The sequence below is a fragment of the Camelus dromedarius genome, chromosome 22 (genome assembly GCF_036321535.1).
Source record: "Camelus dromedarius isolate mCamDro1 chromosome 22, mCamDro1.pat, whole genome shotgun sequence".
NCBI classification, from domain to species: Eukaryota; Metazoa; Chordata; class Mammalia; order Artiodactyla; family Camelidae; genus Camelus; species Camelus dromedarius.
This window is the reverse complement of record NC_087457.1, coordinates 18,617,201-18,636,597: the sequence shown is the minus strand read 5'-3', so window position 1 is coordinate 18,636,597 and position 19,397 is coordinate 18,617,201. Positions and strand designations below refer to the sequence as shown.

The following is a 19,397-nucleotide window of genomic DNA, read 5'->3' as shown; positions in this document are numbered from 1 at the left end:
AACCAGTGTGAAATTATGTTAACTGTTTAGCAAAACCTTCATGAAGCAATTATCCATTAAATTGGAAAGCAAATTAATGGGTAAGTGTACCTTTTTTAAATTGCTCCTTTATGAAGTTTCCATTGTCTAGTTGGAGCCTAAAATAATGTTGAACCAAAACTTGGCCCTATGCTCATAGACCTAGCCTATGTTTAGATATATCTGAAATGCCTGTGAAGGTCTCGGTATGAAGTCATCATTAGGATGTTTATGAATTAAGATCCTTCTGTTTGTTCTGATTTTATACAGGATGATGAGTTTTTAACTTACCAATGTATGATTTCATTACCACTAAATATTAAATAATAATAAATTCCCAAGTTTGAATTAACTATTATTGATACACATAGAATCTTAGAATGGAAGGGGTCTTTAGAGATCACTAAGTCATTCTCCCAGATGTAGAATTACCCTTTTTACATCCATGTAGGAAGGTAACTAACTTGTTAAAATTTGGGCAGGTATAATAAAATGCTTGTAACTTAAAGTGCACCCAAATCTGCCACATGCATAATCCATTAGTCTCATGTTTACATTTACCCTGTTTTGCACAGAAGTCTAACCTCCAATCAATGTATTAGACTCATAGGGCTGCCATCACAAATTACCACAGACCTGTGGCTTAAACAACACAAATTTTTTCCGTCACAGTTCTGGAGGCCTAAAGTTCAAAATCAAGGTGTCGGCAGCGCTGCATGCCCTGTAGAGTTTCTAGGGAGCATCTGTTCCATTTCTGCTGGCTTCTAGGCCCCTTAGGCTTGTGGTCACATCGTTCCAGTCTCTGGCTCCATCTTCACCTCGCCTTCTCTGTGTCCGTCTTCTCTTCTGTGTGTCTTCTGTAAGGACACTTGCTGGGAGGTTAAGGCCTACCCGTATAATCCTAGATGATCTCCTTCACTCAGATTCTTAACTGACTCTACATCTGCAAAGATGTAAAAAGGTTTCCACTTAAGGTCCTTCACAAGTTCTGGGTCTTAGAACACGGGCATATCTTTTTGAGGGCCACCATTCAGCTCACTACAACATAATAATAGCCCTTCTATTTCTAAGACCTCGTCGACTTATCATGGATTTACCTTCCAACCACCCACCTGTACAAAGTTTCTCCTAATTCAGCATAAATTCACCTTTTACAATTATTCGTTTCATGGACATACTGTCCACATTCTTCACTAGACTCTTTGCCACATTCTGACTTCTTTGTAGGCGTATAGTCGGTTTATAGAGTTAATTGAAAACCACAGGTCTTTTTCATATCTGTTAACACTGTTAAGATTTTCTGATGTCTTTCTTTTAAGCTAAATTTCTTTATATGATTTATTGTAGTTCATCTTTAATGCTCTTAATGATCAAAAGAATTAAGTAAAAATAGCACTGGACTAAAAGGTGGCCTTGATTCTGAATAAGGCATTTAATTTATCACTTGCCTTAATGTAAAATATAATAATACTTTCAGAAGTCCAGATAGTTAAAATTCCCAGTCTTGTGTTTCTGTGCCAGTTTTTTAAATAAAACATCAGATGTGTCTTCTGTCTGGTGGTGAGGACTTAATTGGCTGCTATAATAATTTATTTTTTCCTTTAAGCTTCACCTACCATTGATTCATCCTCTGATTTGGAGATTTCTTATGAGAGTATCCTAAAACAGTAAGATTCTCTTTCCCTTATTCTTTCCCTGAAGGTATTAAAGCTGTTTTAAAAGCAGTATCCTCTACTAAAGCCGTGTTCCAGCCATCTTCCTACTTCCCAGATCATATCCACAGAAACTGTGCAATTTCATAGATCTTTGCTTAATAAAACAAAGACCCCAATTCAGACAAATAACTCCAGTTGACCGTTTTTCAAGAGTTCAAGTTCTGTTCTTTCAGTTTACGTCATTAATTTTAATTTTTTTAATTTTACATGTTCTCTTTTACAGTAGCTGGTTTCTTGTGGCCTGATTATCTCATTTTATTGAGTTTAATAGTTTAGTCTTACAGTTGGTCCTTTTGACAGCTTATCCTGGTTTCATCAGTTTCATTCTTACCTTTTTCACTACAGTTTTGTTCTGAGTAAATAGTTCCATTGATTTTCCTTTTGCCAGAATAATTTCTGTGTTTTCTTTTTTTTGATCAATATGTTGATTCTTCCATTTAATGTGTATTACTTCCTTTTAATCCTACATATACATTAGACTCTAACCATTTTGAACTTTATTGCTAGAGTTTCTCAAATGTCCTGTATTCTCTCACTTGATTTTCCTTTTGCACATGCTCTTCCCTTTGTCTTAAACACCCTTCCCTTCTTCCTCTGCCTGATTAAGTCCTCCTTAGCTGAATTACTACCTTCTTCTAAGAACCTTTCCTGACCCCCTTCCTAATTCCCAGGCTTACTTATGGCCTCAAGCTAGTAAATATCCTTCTTAAGAGTTCCCACAGGGATTCCTCCAAAACATTTACCTTTCTTCTGTTTACCTTTTATCTCCTTGGTAGAGGAAACAGCATGCTCTGTAGTGGTGGTGGTCTCTTTGTTTCCTGGCCCCACTCTTTCTCTGCCAGTTTGGATCAGTTACCTTTCTGAGCTATCATGGGTTGTTTTAGAATTAAATTAAATATTTAACTAGTTACTTTTGTTTTGGAAGTATTTAGCATATAGAAGATACTCATTAAATATAATTATGTATGAATGGATGAATGAACAAATTAACATAAATCTAAATGCTTCAGCTTATCATTTAAGGTTTTCCAGTTTCTAGTGCCAATAAATATGGGGACAGTTGGGTACCATGTATCTCAAAGCAACTGAATTTAATGTTTAGCTATTTCAGCTTTCTAGTTATCCCTTTTAAGAAAAATAAGCAAGGGAAAGACAAATACATTTCAGTTCTACTATTTTTATGACTTCACTGAGCCTCATTTTCCTCATAAGGATGTTAGTAGTGTTTCACGGGTCATTGTGAGGATTAAATAAAGTATTTTATGATTGGAGCTATATAATGAACAAATGTATCAAATGTTCTCCATTTCTTTTGGAGAACCTAATACTATGTTTTGCCTAGGCCTAGTTTCTGTTTTTTTCAGACGTGTATCAATTCAGAAAAGCTAAGAACTCTTTGAATTGAAGCTACCACATAGATAAGAACACAGATATGAGATCCTGTTTTCATGTCAGCCTTATCTGAAGTTTAGAAGGAAAAAAATGGAATATCAATAATGTAGTAAACCTTGTGCATGGTTTCCAAATTATATTACAGTCACATCTAGCTAAAAATGTGAAGACTCCTGTTATGTGGCCAGCTGTTGTCTCAAAGTTGTATGTTTCAGAACTGTTGCTTTTTAGAAGTTCTGCTAAAAACTTCCTTTGGGTGATTGGAAGTGAATTACCCATTTTGTGCAATGGAGCGATTATTTCTTAAGTGGCCACTGAGGAGCAGTATAGTAAATTATTTCCAAAGAACAAATGATGTATGCTTTTTACACTGAGAAGATGAGACTCATTATTTCATTCTGACAGTAAAAATCAGAGATCCAGACTTAATTTGCCAGTTTTTTAAACGTTAGGTACAAGTATAAAGGTAGAGCTATGGATAGATAAAAATACCTCGTTTGAGTTTGGAAAAGTGTCTATAAAAGGATTTCTCTTTTTCCCAAGGAAAGAGAAAATCAAAGGCTAATCTTGTGAAGTAGTATTTGGATTATCACAGGGCCAGCTGCTTCTGAGGTGAAAATTGCAGTGCATCCCTCAAGAAATGTGGCTGCCCAAGATTTCACCCTGTGAGTTCAGGACACCGCCACCGGGTGGCGGTAGAGTCACAGTTACTTTTAGTCAACAAAGGACTCAGCTACCACAACTCAGATGTATCTAACCATCTCCATCTACAGGGAGGAATAACCAAAACTTTAAAACCTGTTCTGTACAAAAATAGAGTGTATGTTAGGCTTCAGAGATTATTAGTCTGAGAATTTATAAGAGAGCTTAGAAACCATTTCTTTCTTTTCTTCTCCAAATTGGAATTCTTTATATAGCTCCAATATAAAATGGTCGATAATCTACATACTTGTGATATAAATCTCACTATCTTCTAAGGCAGCCTTTTCCATGCTTGAATACTTCTTAGCACTAGGAAGTTCTTCTCTTTACCTAAATCCTACTTACCTAAAGCTTTCTTCTTTTGCCAGATTCTGTTTCATTGTGCTGAACATCTCTACCTTTCCCCTACATTCATCTCTGCTACCTGCAGGACGCTGAGATCTGCTATTTCCCCATTTTCAAGCCACTGGTTGTTCCCTCATATCTTGAGGCAAGCAAAATGCAGTAGAATTAAATAATCAGAAGGAAAAATAGCAAAGGTTATTTTATATTTCTATAGCATTGTTTCTCCCATTTTAATTCTCCATTGACTAAAAGCAGAGTAAGTATTTCAAGTGAGCAAAAAGCTGATAAAATTATCAAGGCAACTTTAAGATTGTAGGTTCATGCTTATAAAGGAAAGAAGAATTTTCTTAGTTTGGATACTATAGCATTGAAGACAAATGGAAGAGTTTTCATAATCTGAGGAACTGTTAACAATTTAGCAATTCTGTTCCATTTTTCAGATTACACTAGATGTATTGGCTGATATGGGTCATGAAGAGTTGAAAGAAATAGGTATCAATGCATATGGACACCGCCATAAATTAATCAAAGGAGTAGAAAGACTCTTAGGTGGACAACAAGGTAAGCTGTTAAAAAAAAAATCAGTAAATTTCAGAAATGAGTGGTATGAGGTAAGTGTCTGGGCTGGCATTTGATGGGGTGGCCTGACCCCAGAGCTCATGAGCTCAGCTGGAGCAGCACCTTCAGCCCTCCCCATCTCCTGCCTTGGCATCGCGCCCCCTCTAGTTGGTCTGGCTAGAAATCAGTCATTCTTCCCTCTCCCCCAGTACTTAATATCCCAAGTATCTCTGTTTTGTCCTTCCCCACTGCTGTCACCTAATCCATGTCACTGTCACCTCTCTCCTGGTCAGTTACAACCACCTTCCCACTTATCTCCAACAGTCACCTTTGCCTCCCCTCCAGGATCTTCCCTGCATTATAACCAGAAGACTCTTTTCAAAGTGACTAAATGATCATATCATTCCGCTGCTTAAAATCCTTTAATAGAATCCTATTGCTTTCAGGATAAAATCAGACATTCATCACATGGATTTTCATAACCTGACCTTTCTCTCTTACCTCATCTTGTACCTTTGTCAGATCAGTCCTTTTCCATGTACTTTGCTGTTACAAGCCTCCTGTCTTTCTCCATTGTTTGCCTCCATGTTTATCATTTCTCTGTTGGTTAGAAGTGCTTTTGCTCTAGGAACACAAAGGGAGAGAAAGGAAACAACCCGAGTTAGTCTGCAGAGGTAATAAAATTGTAAGAGTGACATGAAAGGAAACATCTGCAGGCATTGAGCTTGAGTCTTGCTTATTTATCTGTATTAAATTAACAAGGATAATGAAATGTATAATAATCTATTTTAAACTTGTAAGAGACCATTTCAAGCCACCTCACATAGGATAGGTCTTTTAGAGGATAATTCTTGTATTTTAGACCTGACAACATTGTGTTTTCTTTTTCATCAGAATCATGTATGTTCATAAATGAGTTCAGGTCAAATAATTGTTGAGCCCTGCTGTGTGTCTAAGGAACTCTGTAAGAACAGAGAAAACTGCACACAAACACATCTCCATTACTCCTCTTGTCTTTGGATGCACTTTATTTAATCTAACTTTATATGTTAGATTCAAATTGAAAATAACAGACTTGTTCTAAAATGTTATTTATGACAGTTTTCCCTAAAAGCAAAGCCTGATAGTGCGAACTTTTGTTTAGTATGTTATCTTCTTTCCTACAGGAACCAATCCTTATTTGACTTTTCACTGTGTTAATCAGGGAACTATTTTGCTGGATCTTGCTCCAGAAGATAAGGAATATCAGTCAGTAGAAGAAGAGGTAACGTGCATCAAAGTTTTTAATTATCTTTTCCTGAAACCTGTGATTAAACCTGTTTTTCCAAGAGGTAAGCTTGTCTTACATTGACTCATGGTGACTTGCTATCTGTTATTCTATCTTGATGCATCTGGATTCTGGAGATCCTCCTCCTCCTCCTCCATTAGAAAGAAAGAGACAGAAACAGAGACATTAGCCTCCTGTCCTCCGTTAGAAAGAGACAGAGATACTAGCCTTTTCCTATTCTTCCTCCAACTCTATGAAAAAGAAAGAGACAGTGACAGAGACACTAGCCTCTTCCTCCTCCTCTTCCATTTAAAAGAACAAGACAGACCCAGAGACACTAACCTCTTCCTCCTCCATTAGAAAGGAAGAGAGACAGACATACAGACAGAGACAGAGACCCTAGCCGCTGCCTCCTCCTCCTCCCTGGAGCAGCAAAGTAAATCAACTCTTTGAGTCCATTCTATGACACATTTATGTATATAAAACATTTTACGTTTTCATCACAATTTTTAACTTGGAGAGTGGAAGAAAGAAAAGTAGTGCTCGGAAGAAACTTTCTCCACTTACACATTACATCCAGCTTCCCCTGGATATACTTTGAGATCCCAAAGTAAAGACATTGTATGGAATTTTTCACCTAGGGAACACGAATTAATTTTTAACCAATAGGGTATTAGTCAAATGTGAGGCCTTCTAGTTTGACTTAATCACAGTGTCGCTTCTCCTCAATAACATGAAATAGTAACGGAGATGACGTATAAGGTGATATTTCACCCCACTGTGTTTATAGAAAAACCTTTCAAAGCTTTTATTAGAAACAAATAGAAAATGCAGTTCAATATTTCTGTCTATGACTACTTTTCACCAGAAATACTTCCTTAACTAGATCAATTTATAGTAGACTTGTTTATTAATGCTGAGTCGTCGATTCATCAGTGAAACAAAATAATAGAATTGAAATGTTGAAAACAACAGGAGTGTCTCCAGAATTACACACTGGCATGTTTTCAGTAAGTTATTTTACCTTGTTCTATAGATGCAGAGTACGATTCGAGAACACAGAGATGGCGGTAATGCTGGCGGCATCTTCAACAGATACAATGTCATCCGAGTAAGTTTTTTAAATTTTGGGGTGAAAATTAGACCACACAGCTTGCCTGAAACTCAAATACAGGCTAGATCTGCTGGTATTGGTGACACAAATATGGTGCTAAGACTGCCAGTTCACCCACAGGTTTGGACCACAGCTGACTGATTTCTGTTGTCACCATTTCCAAGTAGCATTAAAGTCCTGGGTTTTCCAACTAACTGAGTCATGGATTTCTGTCAGAATGTATGTATCTCTTAATCTTCTTATTTCAGACATGGAATAAGTGACCACTGCTATGTGCTGTTTTCAAAGGGGTGTCATGAAGATGAATAAAATCTGTTGAGCACTGGCTTAGCCCTTTGGGTAGTTGGACCTCTGGAAGTCACACCAGTGCCCATCAGAATTACCTGGGGAGCTTTTCAAAAAGTACAGATTCCTCAAATTCAATAAGTCCTCAGATGATTTTTGAGGTAGAGCTAGGTCTGCTGCAGAAAACAAACAAAAACCCTAACTGAAAATTCTTTCACTAAAGGCCAGATTAGTAACTGAATGACACTCACCTGCAACTTTGTCATTTTTAAATAATGTTTTAAACAAAAGAAACAAAAATTAAACCTTTCTAAAGGAAAACACTTTATTTTAAATCATACTGCCAATTAATATACACCTCACTAATTTGCCATTCTTTTTTCTCATCCTCAAAGATTCAAAAAGTTGTCAACAAGAAGTTGAGAGAACGATTCTGTCACAGACAAAAGGAGGTGTCTGAGGAGAATCACAACCACCACAACGAGCGCATGTTGTTTCACGGTGAGCGTCATGGTCCCTCTGGGTCTGGGCTTTTCAAATTCGGATAAGGCGAAAGCTATGTTATTAGCTGTATCAGTGTTATGTTAAAGATGGTTTGTTTTGATTTGTTTAAATTATATGTTGGGTACCATTACATGTTAGTATGGGCGTTCCAGGGCATGTACAATAAAAATAACTTTTCTGAAATTGTTTCAGTTTATCAGATTATCTATTTTTGCTTAAAGTAAGTTTTCAAAGCCACGTTGTACTTTGCTGTCTTAAACCTCATGCTGTCTGCAAAGTCTGTAAAACATCCTTGCTTGGAGAATACCGTGGGTGTCTGATAAGATTCTAGTTCATGCTAATAATGTCTGTGTAGAAGGCCATCGTAAAAAATCAACTTTTCATCGGGGCATAGTTAATATTAATTTTCCCAGTGCAAATAGTATGCAGCTAATGAGATTCTAGAAAAGGGCTCAAAACGAATCTTTCTTTATATTGTAGGTTCTCCTTTCATTAATGCCATTATTCATAAAGGGTTTGATGAGCGACATGCGTACATAGGAGGAATGTTTGGTGCCGGGATTTATTTTGCAGAAAACTCCTCTAAAAGCAACCAGTATGTTTATGGAATTGGTGGAGGAACAGGCTGCCCCACGCACAAAGATCGGTCATGTTACATATGTCACAGGTGAGCGTCTTGCCTTTTGTGTAATGGTTGCTGTCCTCAGGTCATGACCTAGGTGAGTTTCTCAGGCTCTGCAGAAGTCACAGGTTAGCCTCAGGCTTACTCCTAATGGGTCAGACTGTTAGGGGGTCAGATAGGAATAGCTTATCAGCCCCTGCCCTAATAGGAGTAATGACAGCAGAGCTGACAGCAGTGGTGGGGAAAGCCAGCTGCCAGCCCATCACAGATTACAGCGAAGCTCCCTCCACCTCCACTTTCTCCCTGGGCTCTACTCGCCTTGCTTCGAATTCAGAACAAAGTTGAGAATTATTTCTGTAGAACAAAGTACCTCTAGCTCTAATCACATTTGAACTAAAACACAAAACTTCTATAAACAAGCAGAATTGTTAATTTGCTTCTGATATTGCTAGTTAATGATTTAAGGCAGGGTATATAATTAGCCTTGTGAAGTCCAACTTCAGAATATTAACTATGAAATTAAATAGTAAACAAATGAGTATTAGTTTTTTTACATAAGGTTTTAAAAACTCAGAAAATGGAGAAAATAATAGTGTACTCTCTGAAGTCAGTGAAAAAATGCCATTCCCTTCCCTGCCATTGGAAAAAATACAAAAGAATTGAGCTTTACAAAGTTTGCAGTTTTTCGCACTTCTCTTTAAGTTAACCAGATGCGTTATGATTGCAAAGTCACATTAATAAGATACCTTATAATTCACTTGAAACCTCAAAAAGATCCGTAACCTTGAAATTCATTATAGTTGTTGACCTTAAAACTTACCTCTCAGTTACGTTGTGAAAAATACTATAGCCATCAGCAGTCCTAGGACAGATTCCCTATGTCCAGAAGGAAACTTCATCCTCTTAAGGTCACTGGGGTTAAAATTAAAAGCACATAAAAATTCCCAGCAGTATATAACATGCAGAAATTTCCTTTATTGCTTCAAACCAAACTCCTAAATAAGCAATAAAAGTGAATCTACATGAGGATTACCAGTTGCTCATAAAAATTAAGACACATCTTGGCCAGGGTTTCCTAGCAAACAGAACCTGAAGCAGAGGTATATGTACTAGCACTTTCTTGGCAAGTACAGCCTCAAGGAAGCAGGAGTGACAGCACAGAAAGGAGGTAGAGAAAGAGGCCGAGCAAAGAGGGAGCTGCCTCAGTGCTGCTGGTTGCTCAGTCCGTGGGACGTGGGCTCACAGTCTGAACTACTGTGTCTCAGAGCAGTACATCGTGGGAGGGGAGAGGTGGATTTACCTGCTGGCTCCAGTCTCGCACTGCTCAGCATTTACCCCGAAGGGCATCGGTATCCCGCCCTGGGGCTGCTGCATCTGCAGGATGCACACAAGCCCTGAGCCAGTACAGGCCCATGCGCCAGCTAGGCGGGGCCCGCATCTTCCCCTGTCTCCACAGCCGCGGGGAGCCCTGGGGCAGGAAGCAGACGGCAGGAAGCAAGGGCCTGTGAGGTCAGCTTTGTGTGACCGACTGGACACTGGGAGTAGCCGTGCCAGTGGGCCCAGCCGGCTGAGTGGGCAGAGGCCCGTGACACCATAGTGCTGCACGATGTGAAAACAGGGCTCAAAAAGCTTCCTTCTAATGCAGAGCAAAACCTTTTCCTCTAGGAACTACAAGAAAATACAGCTGATGCCAAGCCAGCATCCCAGAGGGTCAGCAGTAGCAAGCATCACACTGAAAAAGCCAGCCAGGCAGGACCCAGTTACACTGGGTCTGGCACAATGTTGACTCAAAATCTATGATTAGTCATAGTGCAAAGATCATACTCCATTGCTGAAAACAAGCTGTCTGATTGAATAACTGGTTAAGATTAAAGGTTAAAATGTTTACTGAAATGTTAAAATGTTTATTAAGGGTTTACAAACTTTTATTTTAAAGGGCCACATAGTAAATATGGTAGGCTCTGCAGTTGTATGATCCCTGTCGCACTGACCCGGCTCTGCCCTTGGAGTGCAGGAGCCACAGGCAATGTATAAATGAGCGTGTGGCTGTGTTCCAGTGAAGTTTTATTTATAAAAACAGGTGGCAGACTAGATTTGGCCCATAGTTTGCCAACCCTTAGTTTATATAATACACTTTCTTCCCAAATCAATCTTTCTTTTTACCTCTATCAGTATTTAACAACTGACCAATTCATGCTTCACTCAGGTAGGATAACTTTCAGTCATGCATTTAAGTTTTTAACCCACTTCCACTATTTCTCTCATTTGAGTCTTTACTTGTTCATAATGAGTAAACGCAATGTTAATTTCAGATGCTGCAGCCATCGGCTTACTTTCTTCACTTTCCTCCTATCCATCCTCACCCCTCCTTCCAGAACTCAGTTTTCACTAGTGTTTGTCTTTTTCCACTAGTCAGAACTTGCCAGATGTTTTCTGTGACTGATTTCTAAACCACACCAAAACCACTCTAAACTTACACTTTAAGTATTGAGCCTGCTAATATCAAATCTCATCCCGTTCCTACTCACAAAACCCAAAGTGACATTTAAAGTAGCTCGCCTTGTGTCAGCTATTTTGAAAAACAGATAAACCTACCTGTTACATCATTCTGGGATTTAAAACCTCCACCAAGGTGTTGCTTTCCTTTTTTCTTTTTCCAGACAAATGCTTTTCTGTAGAGTGACCCTTGGCAAGTCCTTTCTGCAGTTCAGCACCATGAAAATGGCTCACGCTCCCCCAGGCCATCACTCCGTCATTGGGAGACCGAGTGTGAATGGGCTGGCGTATGCTGAGTATGTCATCTACAGAGGAGAGCAGGTATGCACTGGTCACATCGCTGATCAGAAAAACCTGCATAACACGATGTTTGTCACAGTCTTATCATAGTGAAAAATGTAAACCTAAATATTCAACAAAAAGAATGATTAAATGAATGTTAATATATTCACATGCCTGTGATTTTAAACATTCATTTACTTGGTATATGCTAAACACAGCATCAACCAAACCATAAGAGCAGTTATCTCCAGGGATTGAGATCACAGATGATTCCAGTCTTCTCTACCAGACACTTGTCGAGATTTTCTAAATTACTGGTGGGAAATAGCATTTCTTTCATATTTGGGTGGAAAGAAGCAATAAGGGATATAAATAATAGGTTTACTGATCATTCAACCATTTCCCAAGTTAATTTGACTTGATAACTTGTTTAGTTTCCTGCTAACAGAACTTGAAGAATGAGGTGGTCCAAATCTTGAAAGAAAAAAGTACCTTGAGAACTGAGCAGAAGTTGTTTGGTTTCGGGGAGCTCACCTGTGCTTCCGGAGCCAGTGCCTGCGCACGTGGGCGGCGGTACCCGTGGTGCCCGCTGCCTGTGCCCTTTCCCATGCGTGCTTTCTCCTGACTTACGGTGGAGGGTTCCTTTGCTAACTGTTATTTCATTCCCCTTAGTTATACCTTAAAACATCCAAAGAAAAGATTATGAGTAATAATGGTTCCTTACATGAATGGGAACAATTTTAAGTTTTCAGAGCATACTTACACTTTTTTGTCTTTTTATCCTTGTTGAGACCTCTTCACACGGAATTAGTCTTTAATGAATGATAATAGTAATATTAATAGTAATAACTAACACAAACTAGATTCTTACCACGCCAAACCTATTCTAAGATCTTTGTATTTAATGCTCACAGAAATCTTGGTATTATTACTGTTCCCATTTATAGATGAGGAAAGTGGAGGCACCAGACATAAACGGTTTCTACCTCTTAAGATCCTAGGTCTAAAATTATAAAGAAATAATTCAATAAATTTATCCCATGTTTATTTCTGCATTTTAAGTATTAAACAGCCCCCCTTTTACCCTTCATTCTTTTTATCATTCTCTGTATCTATATGCAGTTAATTTGTAGGTCATTATTCAACAAAGTATTTTGCAGCCCCAAAACACTTACCTCATCAGAGAACACTATTTTTCAGCCATAGACCAGTCTGAAATTCTGAGTCTAGTGTTACCATGCTGTTATATTTAGGGTTGAAGAATCCCTGTGTAGTACACGTGGCTTCCACTCCCCACCCCCTTCCAGTTGTCTATGTGGCGATTGTCAGTTCAGGTTTGTGACACTTCCTAGTCGGGCTTCCTCTTCCTGCTCCTGTCGAGAACTGCTCTTCCCACTCTAGACATGGAGCTTGGGTTTCACATACCACAAGAAGTGACAAAAAAGGAGGAGAGAATAGAGCGGGCAGAGTTGCTTCCCCTAAGCCGTTCTCTTTCCTGTAAAGGTTGCCTTTAACTGGTCAACTTTTTAAAGTTACCTCCAAACTGTTGCCTCTAAGTTACCAGTGACCCAGCACACCTTGCCCTTCCTCCTCCTAGCTCAATGGGTTACATCATCTAGGATTAATCTGAATTCAGTCAATTATTCTCTCATTTAACAAACTTTTATTGAAACATGCTTTGTGACAGCGCTCCGCCAGGTAAGGTGAGAAAGATTTTCTCTTGCCTTAGTTTTCCTGTCTATGGCATGTGGCTCTCTAATGAGGGATACATGTAATGTAACCAATTAACACAATTCAAAGTGGAAATAATATAACAGTTCTAGGATTACAGGATTTGTGCATGTTTATATACAGACATGGAGGTGGACCTCCTCAGTGCCAAGGTACCTGTGACTTCGCTGGGAGCCTCAGAGGGCTGTGCAGACGTCAGTCACAGCTCCTGAGGCGCTCACATTAAGTGGGAGTTTAGTATCTTACCGGCCAGAATGGTGACGTGTTTTTCTTCCGGTCGTCTCCAGGCGTACCCAGAGTATCTCATCACGTACCAGATCATGAAGCCAGAAGCTCCCTCACAGACCGCAACAGCCGCAGAGCAGAAGACCTAGTGACTGCCCAGTGGTAGAGACCAGATCAGAGTTAATCCTGGGACTGGATTACAGTGGATTGTTTTCAACAAGATCAATATTCTATAAATCCCTGACAGCCTAGAAATAAGCTGTTTGTCTTTATGAAGCATTGCTATAGTGATGGATCTAGTATGAGTAACTGGCACGTACTCAACTGCTACTGTTCCCTTTGCGGAAATGTTTACAGGGGCGGCCTCTGACCATATCTCAGGCTCATTCTCTTTGCAGTTATCCATTTCTACAACAGGATCGCTTTGATCGAGACTTGGAAAAGGAAAAAATGTAACACTTTACCAAATGTTCACAATTCACACACTACATTTGCTGTGATACATATGGCATGTGTGTACAATAACTATACACGCACAACAGTCGCATTTCTAGTTTTTTGAACATGCATCATTCACTTTTTTTTTTTTTTTTTTTTTTTGGTGGTGGTTGTTGCTTTCTTTGAAAATGAGCCAGAGCCTTCTTGAGAATATTTTGCACAAAGTCATACTGACTAAAATCGCTAGCAGTGTAACCCAAGCTTCTGGCTGAGCAAGATTTAGTTTCCTTTTTTTTCTTCACGGATTTATTTTGTATCTGTGCTTCTTATCAGCGTAAACTGAGCTGGAAGAACGCCGCGTTTTAGTTTCCTTTTATTGATTGGCCAGTCTTAAAGGGACAGGCACAAACATCAGCCGGATTCAGGAGCTCCGGGGTTCAGAGCAGTCGGAGCCGGGGAGAACCATTGGTCCCCTCCAGCCCAGGCCTGGTTCCTAGGAGTCCGGGTTGGTGCTGGAGGTCCAGGAAGAGCCCCACTGGGGAGAGGTTTGAGTGATGCTGTTGTGACACTGAGAGGGGAATCCACTAGGGAGGCTTATGAATTCAGCAGAAGCAACATTAAGATGTGAGGGGCATGTGGTTCTCTTAAGACCACAGCAGACAATGACTACGAGGACTCAAGGGAAATTTCCCCTCACTTGATCCGTACCACCAGAGTTGTCACCTCCCCCCCCCAAATTAACTGCCTTACTTCCAAATTCAGTGGAATTATTATATGTCATTAGAGTCACACAAATATTGCTTTATGGTTTCTAGTTCAAATCCTGCTAGAAATGCACAAATGCAGGAACTTTTTTGTTGACTCCAGATTTGCGGTTTGAGTGAGGTGCTTCAGATAGTTTATTTCGGTCCCTGCACAACCTGCACTAAAGATTGAAAATTTTTCTTTTCTTCAGACTTCTTAACAGACAAGAACAAAAACTGAAACAAACCAAAGTTCTTTCAGTTATTTTTTTGAATGAAGCTGGAGAAATAACCATGCGGTTTCTTCGTGAATCACTACTTTGTTTTACTAGTTTTACTCAACATTCGTCAAGTGCACGTTGACACTTGTAAAACATTATCCCAGTCCCTGCACTTGTCCTTTTACCTTAGCCGCATATTGAAATGATACATTAACTTCTCTGCTTTGACGTCTGTGCACCTACTCAGCTTGGAAGCAAAAGTAACAAACGTGGAAAAAGGAAAAGCAGTGTGACGCTAACTTGCCGTTTCAACTTAAAGTCCTGAAAACGAATTTGTTTTTTAGTGCAGGCTGGTTAAGCTGTGACTTCATTTTCTCCTAAAGAAAAATAAAATGGTTACATGCGAAGATTTTAGAATACGCTCTTAAAAATACATATTTTGCTCTCTTTTGGGCTTGAGTCCAATGCTAGAACTAGGCCTCGGGAACTAGTTTTGAGTTTTATAGCTGAATCTTGCATGGGTCCTCAAAGTTAAATCAAGAATTAGCCTCAGTTGTTGCTTCTATTGAAGTTTTAGTGACCCACGCTGGGTGTTCGTGTCTTGGCTGCTTGTTTAAATAGCACTAGAATTCCACATGAAGCTTCCAAGTTCAATGTTCATTAAGAAGGCTTTTTCCCTCTCTTCTTTTTTGCTGTGGGTAATAATGGGGTGAAGGAATTGACATCAGTGTAGTTTTCAGTAGCTGTGAAAGTGTTTATTACTTGCCTCCCCTATTAGATATAGTTTCAAATGGTGAACACAGCTGTGATTTTTTTTCTTTTTTAGTTAAGTAAAAGGGTTAATACAGTATAAATATTGAAAGCTTTATAGCTTCGTTAAAGCCACTACCCGACTATGGTTATATGTCATTTCCATCCTACTAACCAGGTTACTGGATGTGCCAGTTTTAAACTTCAGCCTTACACTTGAGAAGTTAAACTGTGGTTCAGTATTTAAACTGCCCCTGTTATGTATCCGATGTTCCATGTGCTGAGTAAAGGTACTGTGTGAGGAAGACATTTGCTGCGCTTCTCGTCTTGTAATGATTCAAATATATAGTTGTTCTTGACAGAATGTGTACATATTATTCATCTGCTCAAGAGACTGGGTTAAGTACATTTTTTTCAAAACTTGAAAACCAAAGGTCATCATGAGTACATTCAAGTTAGCAAAAGTCGATTGCATTTGGAATTTCCACCTACAGCAGTGTGAAAAACCCTTTGGAGTATAAAAGCATGGCATTAAATTAGTCTGAAATCCATTGAATCCCTTGTATACACACTAGACAGAACACTCGCAAGCTGAGGACCTCAGTATGGCCTCCCCTGAAATGGCCCCTCTGTTTGCCAAACCTTAAAGAAAGAATCCAGAACCTCCACCTGCGCTACCATGGTTCCCACAGCAAAGGGCTTCCAGACCTGATGGTCCAGTTTACTAGGTGTTGGCCAGCTGGATACTTGATTAGGCTTGATTCAGGCCTAAGTGCTCTGGACTAGACACTTAGTCCTACTTGGCCTCCCTCCCTTTCCCCCAGATTGCGAGTCTAGAATTATAATTAGCTCCAACAATTACCTTTGAGCCCACTCGTTTTCCTTTCTTCATCTTGGGTCTTGTGCAACGGAACTAGACCTCTCTGATTCCACATCACAACGTGAACTGGGTATCAGGCCTCATGTTCTCTGCTCAGAAGATTCTGCCATCTTTTAGCAAATGACAGCATGCAACCCAGTTTTAATTCTATGCAAAATAATAGCAGTACCACCAGGATTCTTCCTTACGTGTTCCTTCTTGGAATTCGGAATATCTAGCTCTTCAATAATACAAGTAGAGTAAACAATATTAGGGTGTTTTTGTGAAAGAGCATCCTTGTGCTCGTTTGAGCTTGACGTTAGTGGCTACACTCATTTCCCTTTGCTCTCAAAATAGCAAAGTGCATTGATACATGCAGAGAAATGCCTGAATGTGGCAAATAAAGTAATATAGATTCTATCATAGCCTTTAGACAAAAAATAAAATGTTGGTGTATGCTGGAAGACAGCATTAGAATGCAATAAGTTGTCCATGTTTTTCTGTTTCAGTCCATCTCCCAGCTGCACTGACGTTACTGGCCATTGCTTGCTGTCCGTTTTAAACACGTGCACCCTCTAGGTTCCTGTGAATGCTTTCAAACAAATGGTGTGTGCTTTTAAGCACCTTCCCCCTAGTGTGTCCAGATCCATTGGTTTGATGATCTGTGATAAAACAGCCTTTTTTCTGTTTTTTCCTGTTGGGCAATTATCTTGCATAGAGCTATAGATTTTAGTCACTAAGGCAGCACTCAAAACTGAGATTAAATTTCTAACATTAAAACCCTATCTTAAAGACTGACATTAAACTTGTTTGATATCAAATCAGTGACAAATAAAAAGTAATTGTGAAGATAGTACTTCAGCTTTGGTTAGATACATCTAGCATGTGAAAAGGAAATGCATTATAAAAAAAAAAACCCTAAAAAGTGAAGCTTATTCAGATACCTTATGCGTTCAGAAACTAACAGACAATTAAATGTTTCTTAGGAAAGTCTTAACCAAGGCAGAAACTTTTCAGCCTTTTATATCCTAATAAACAGAACTATAATTCCATTTCTTAGTGTTTGAAAGGTGTCAGTGAGTTGGCTGTATCTCCATGTATTTCACACCTTGTAAGCTTATTTAATGAGTATATTTCATAAGTAATGAATGCTCCCTTACATGCAAAGGAGCTGATATAGTCAATCCATTCCAATTTCTCTACATCCAAAATTACTCAGCTCCAAAGCTGCTAGTTTAGAGAAATGCTAGAAAGATTCCAAAACCTATTAAGTTTTGTGCATGTGAGGATACAGCGACAACTCATAAAGTGATACCATGTAGAATTTGAGTGTTGGCACGAGCTGTTTTTTCATCATTTTAAAATATAAACCATGGTGATAAGTTAAAAGTAATAGGAAGCTAAAGACTTTATATACTCTCTAAGACCAAATATGCTCACGGTGTGACCAGTTTTAAACATCTGCCAGAGAGTTCTGCCTCCTTGAAATAACATTCACATGGTAGAGATGACTGCACTTGACTAGTCATTCTTTGCCATTTTCTTTTCTGCTTTACACTTCTATATCTCCACACCCTCCCCACCACCTGTCTTTTGAAACAGATTTCTCATGCTCCAGAATCCAGAGTGCTTTGTTATTTTTCATCTGTCTGCCCTTTTCTGCAGGCAGCCCTGAAAGCCCCTTGTTGATTCAGAGTGTTTGCTGAGAAATGCATGAACTCCAGTAGTGGGGTGTCCCTCACCCACGCTCCTCCCAAGGGTCAAGACAAAAAGGTAGAAAACCCAACAATACAGATTAGAAAGGAACCAAAATCTCTGAAGCTAATAGCCTGGACCTAGAAGATGACCTTGACTATATCACCATTGTATTCATTACACAAAATATGTGCATATAATACCTGCTTCCGCCTCCATTGTTCCAAGCTCATCATGTCTTTGTGGTAGAAGTATTTGTCTTTGATACCTGCAAACTAAAAAGGTACGTTCATCAACAAGGTTTCTCAAAAACATTTACCAAACCAGCTTTGAGGAAATCTGGAATGTTTCCTGGCAGCAGCATTTGGAGTAGTAACTGTATTTTCTCATTGTGATGTTGGTCTGTGTACATAACCAATGTAGTGACTCTGGTTCATTACTGGTGTTTTTATTTGTGGTCTCTCTATGGCCCACCAGTGGCAGGGGGTTCCAATCCCTTCCCCTTTCTTTTTGGCATTTGTCTATTTGTAGAATAGCCAGATAAAATACAAGACACCCAGTTAAATCTGAATTTCAAATAATTTTTTTTTTGCTTAAATGTGGTTCATGTGTTATTTGGCATATCTTTACTGTAAAAAAAAAGTATTCATCATTTATCTGAAATTCAAACCTAGCTGAACATCCTGGGGTTCTTTGCTTTGTTTTGTTTTATTTTACTAAATCTGGCAACTATCAAATTTGGTCATGGAAAATCACTTACAGCATAGAAATTCTTCTAGCCTTCAGTCTCTTTTAAGACCTTTTTTCCCTCACCCTCTACTTTCCAGAAGAGGGCATCAGGGAACTCAACCTGCCTGCATGGTGGGTTTCTATTTAAGACATCTTTATGATTATACTTAACCTGTAACTGTGCTTTGGCTCAATGTCTAATTGACAGTACTTGTAATTGTTTAATATTCAATAAAAACATTTTTAAAGTATGCTATGTGTGCTTAGCAGTTAGCTCGGAAGTGTTTTCGTTTCCCTTTTTGTTCCTTTCAACGTGACCAACCTTAACCTGACTGACCTAAACCTGTCGGAACACAAAGAACAGCTCTCCCTCTGGTCTTCCCGGTGGGACCTGTGTGAGGGGCCTTAGCCTCACTCTTGGCCCACGAGGGAGTTACTGACGTACAGCAAGGGCGGGAGAAGCCCAGCGTCCTTTTGGAAATCTCCCTGCAGCTGCAAGGAAGGGGCACAGGCTTTGGAGGCCCACGCAACCCCAGCTTCCAGGCCAGCAAACTTCACTGTTAAGAGGCTCCCTCCTCCTACCATGTTGGGGGTGGGGGGTCTGGAACACCTCCCTCTTGAAATGGTCCTGCCTTGGTTATTGTGACTCAGGCTAGAGGCAGCACACCCTATTAATAGCACTTGTGAACCTTTATCATGGGGCACG

General features: G+C 39.4%; 1 protein-coding gene and 1 long non-coding RNA gene across 4 annotated transcripts in view; one reads left to right on the top strand and one right to left on the bottom strand.

Annotated features, from left to right (window-relative positions):
* The window catches only part of TNKS (tankyrase), a 159,333-nt gene extending 140,391 nt beyond the window's left edge, over positions 1-18,942 (top strand). The window contains exons 21-27 of one of the 2 annotated variants that reach the window (XM_010995686.3): positions 4,613-4,733; positions 5,897-5,994; positions 7,034-7,108; positions 7,792-7,897; positions 8,381-8,567; positions 11,183-11,339; positions 13,319-18,942. In XM_010995686.3, the coding sequence (XP_010993988.2) occupies positions 4,613-4,733; positions 5,897-5,994; positions 7,034-7,108; positions 7,792-7,897; positions 8,381-8,567; positions 11,183-11,339; positions 13,319-13,405 (831 nt within the window). In that variant the 3' untranslated portion in view covers positions 13,406-18,942. Of the gene's footprint in view, positions 1-4,612; positions 4,734-5,896; positions 5,995-7,033; positions 7,109-7,791; positions 7,898-8,380; positions 8,568-11,182; positions 11,340-13,318 lie in introns of those variants that run through there. The other variant, XM_064477487.1, reaches the window with a different exon arrangement.
* On the bottom strand, positions 609-11,216 carry LOC135318903 (uncharacterized). 2 transcript variants are annotated; one of them, XR_010377332.1, is made up of 4 exons: positions 11,118-11,216; positions 9,343-9,434; positions 5,232-5,354; positions 609-961 (listed from the first exon to the last, which is right to left on the bottom strand). It is a non-coding gene; the product is annotated as an uncharacterized LOC135318903 (long non-coding RNA). The 2 variants fall into 2 exon arrangements; XR_010377333.1 differs by lacking the exons at positions 9,343-9,434; positions 11,118-11,216 and adding exons at positions 6,077-6,149; positions 7,495-7,545.
* Positions 18,943-19,397: the final 455 nt, after the last annotated feature.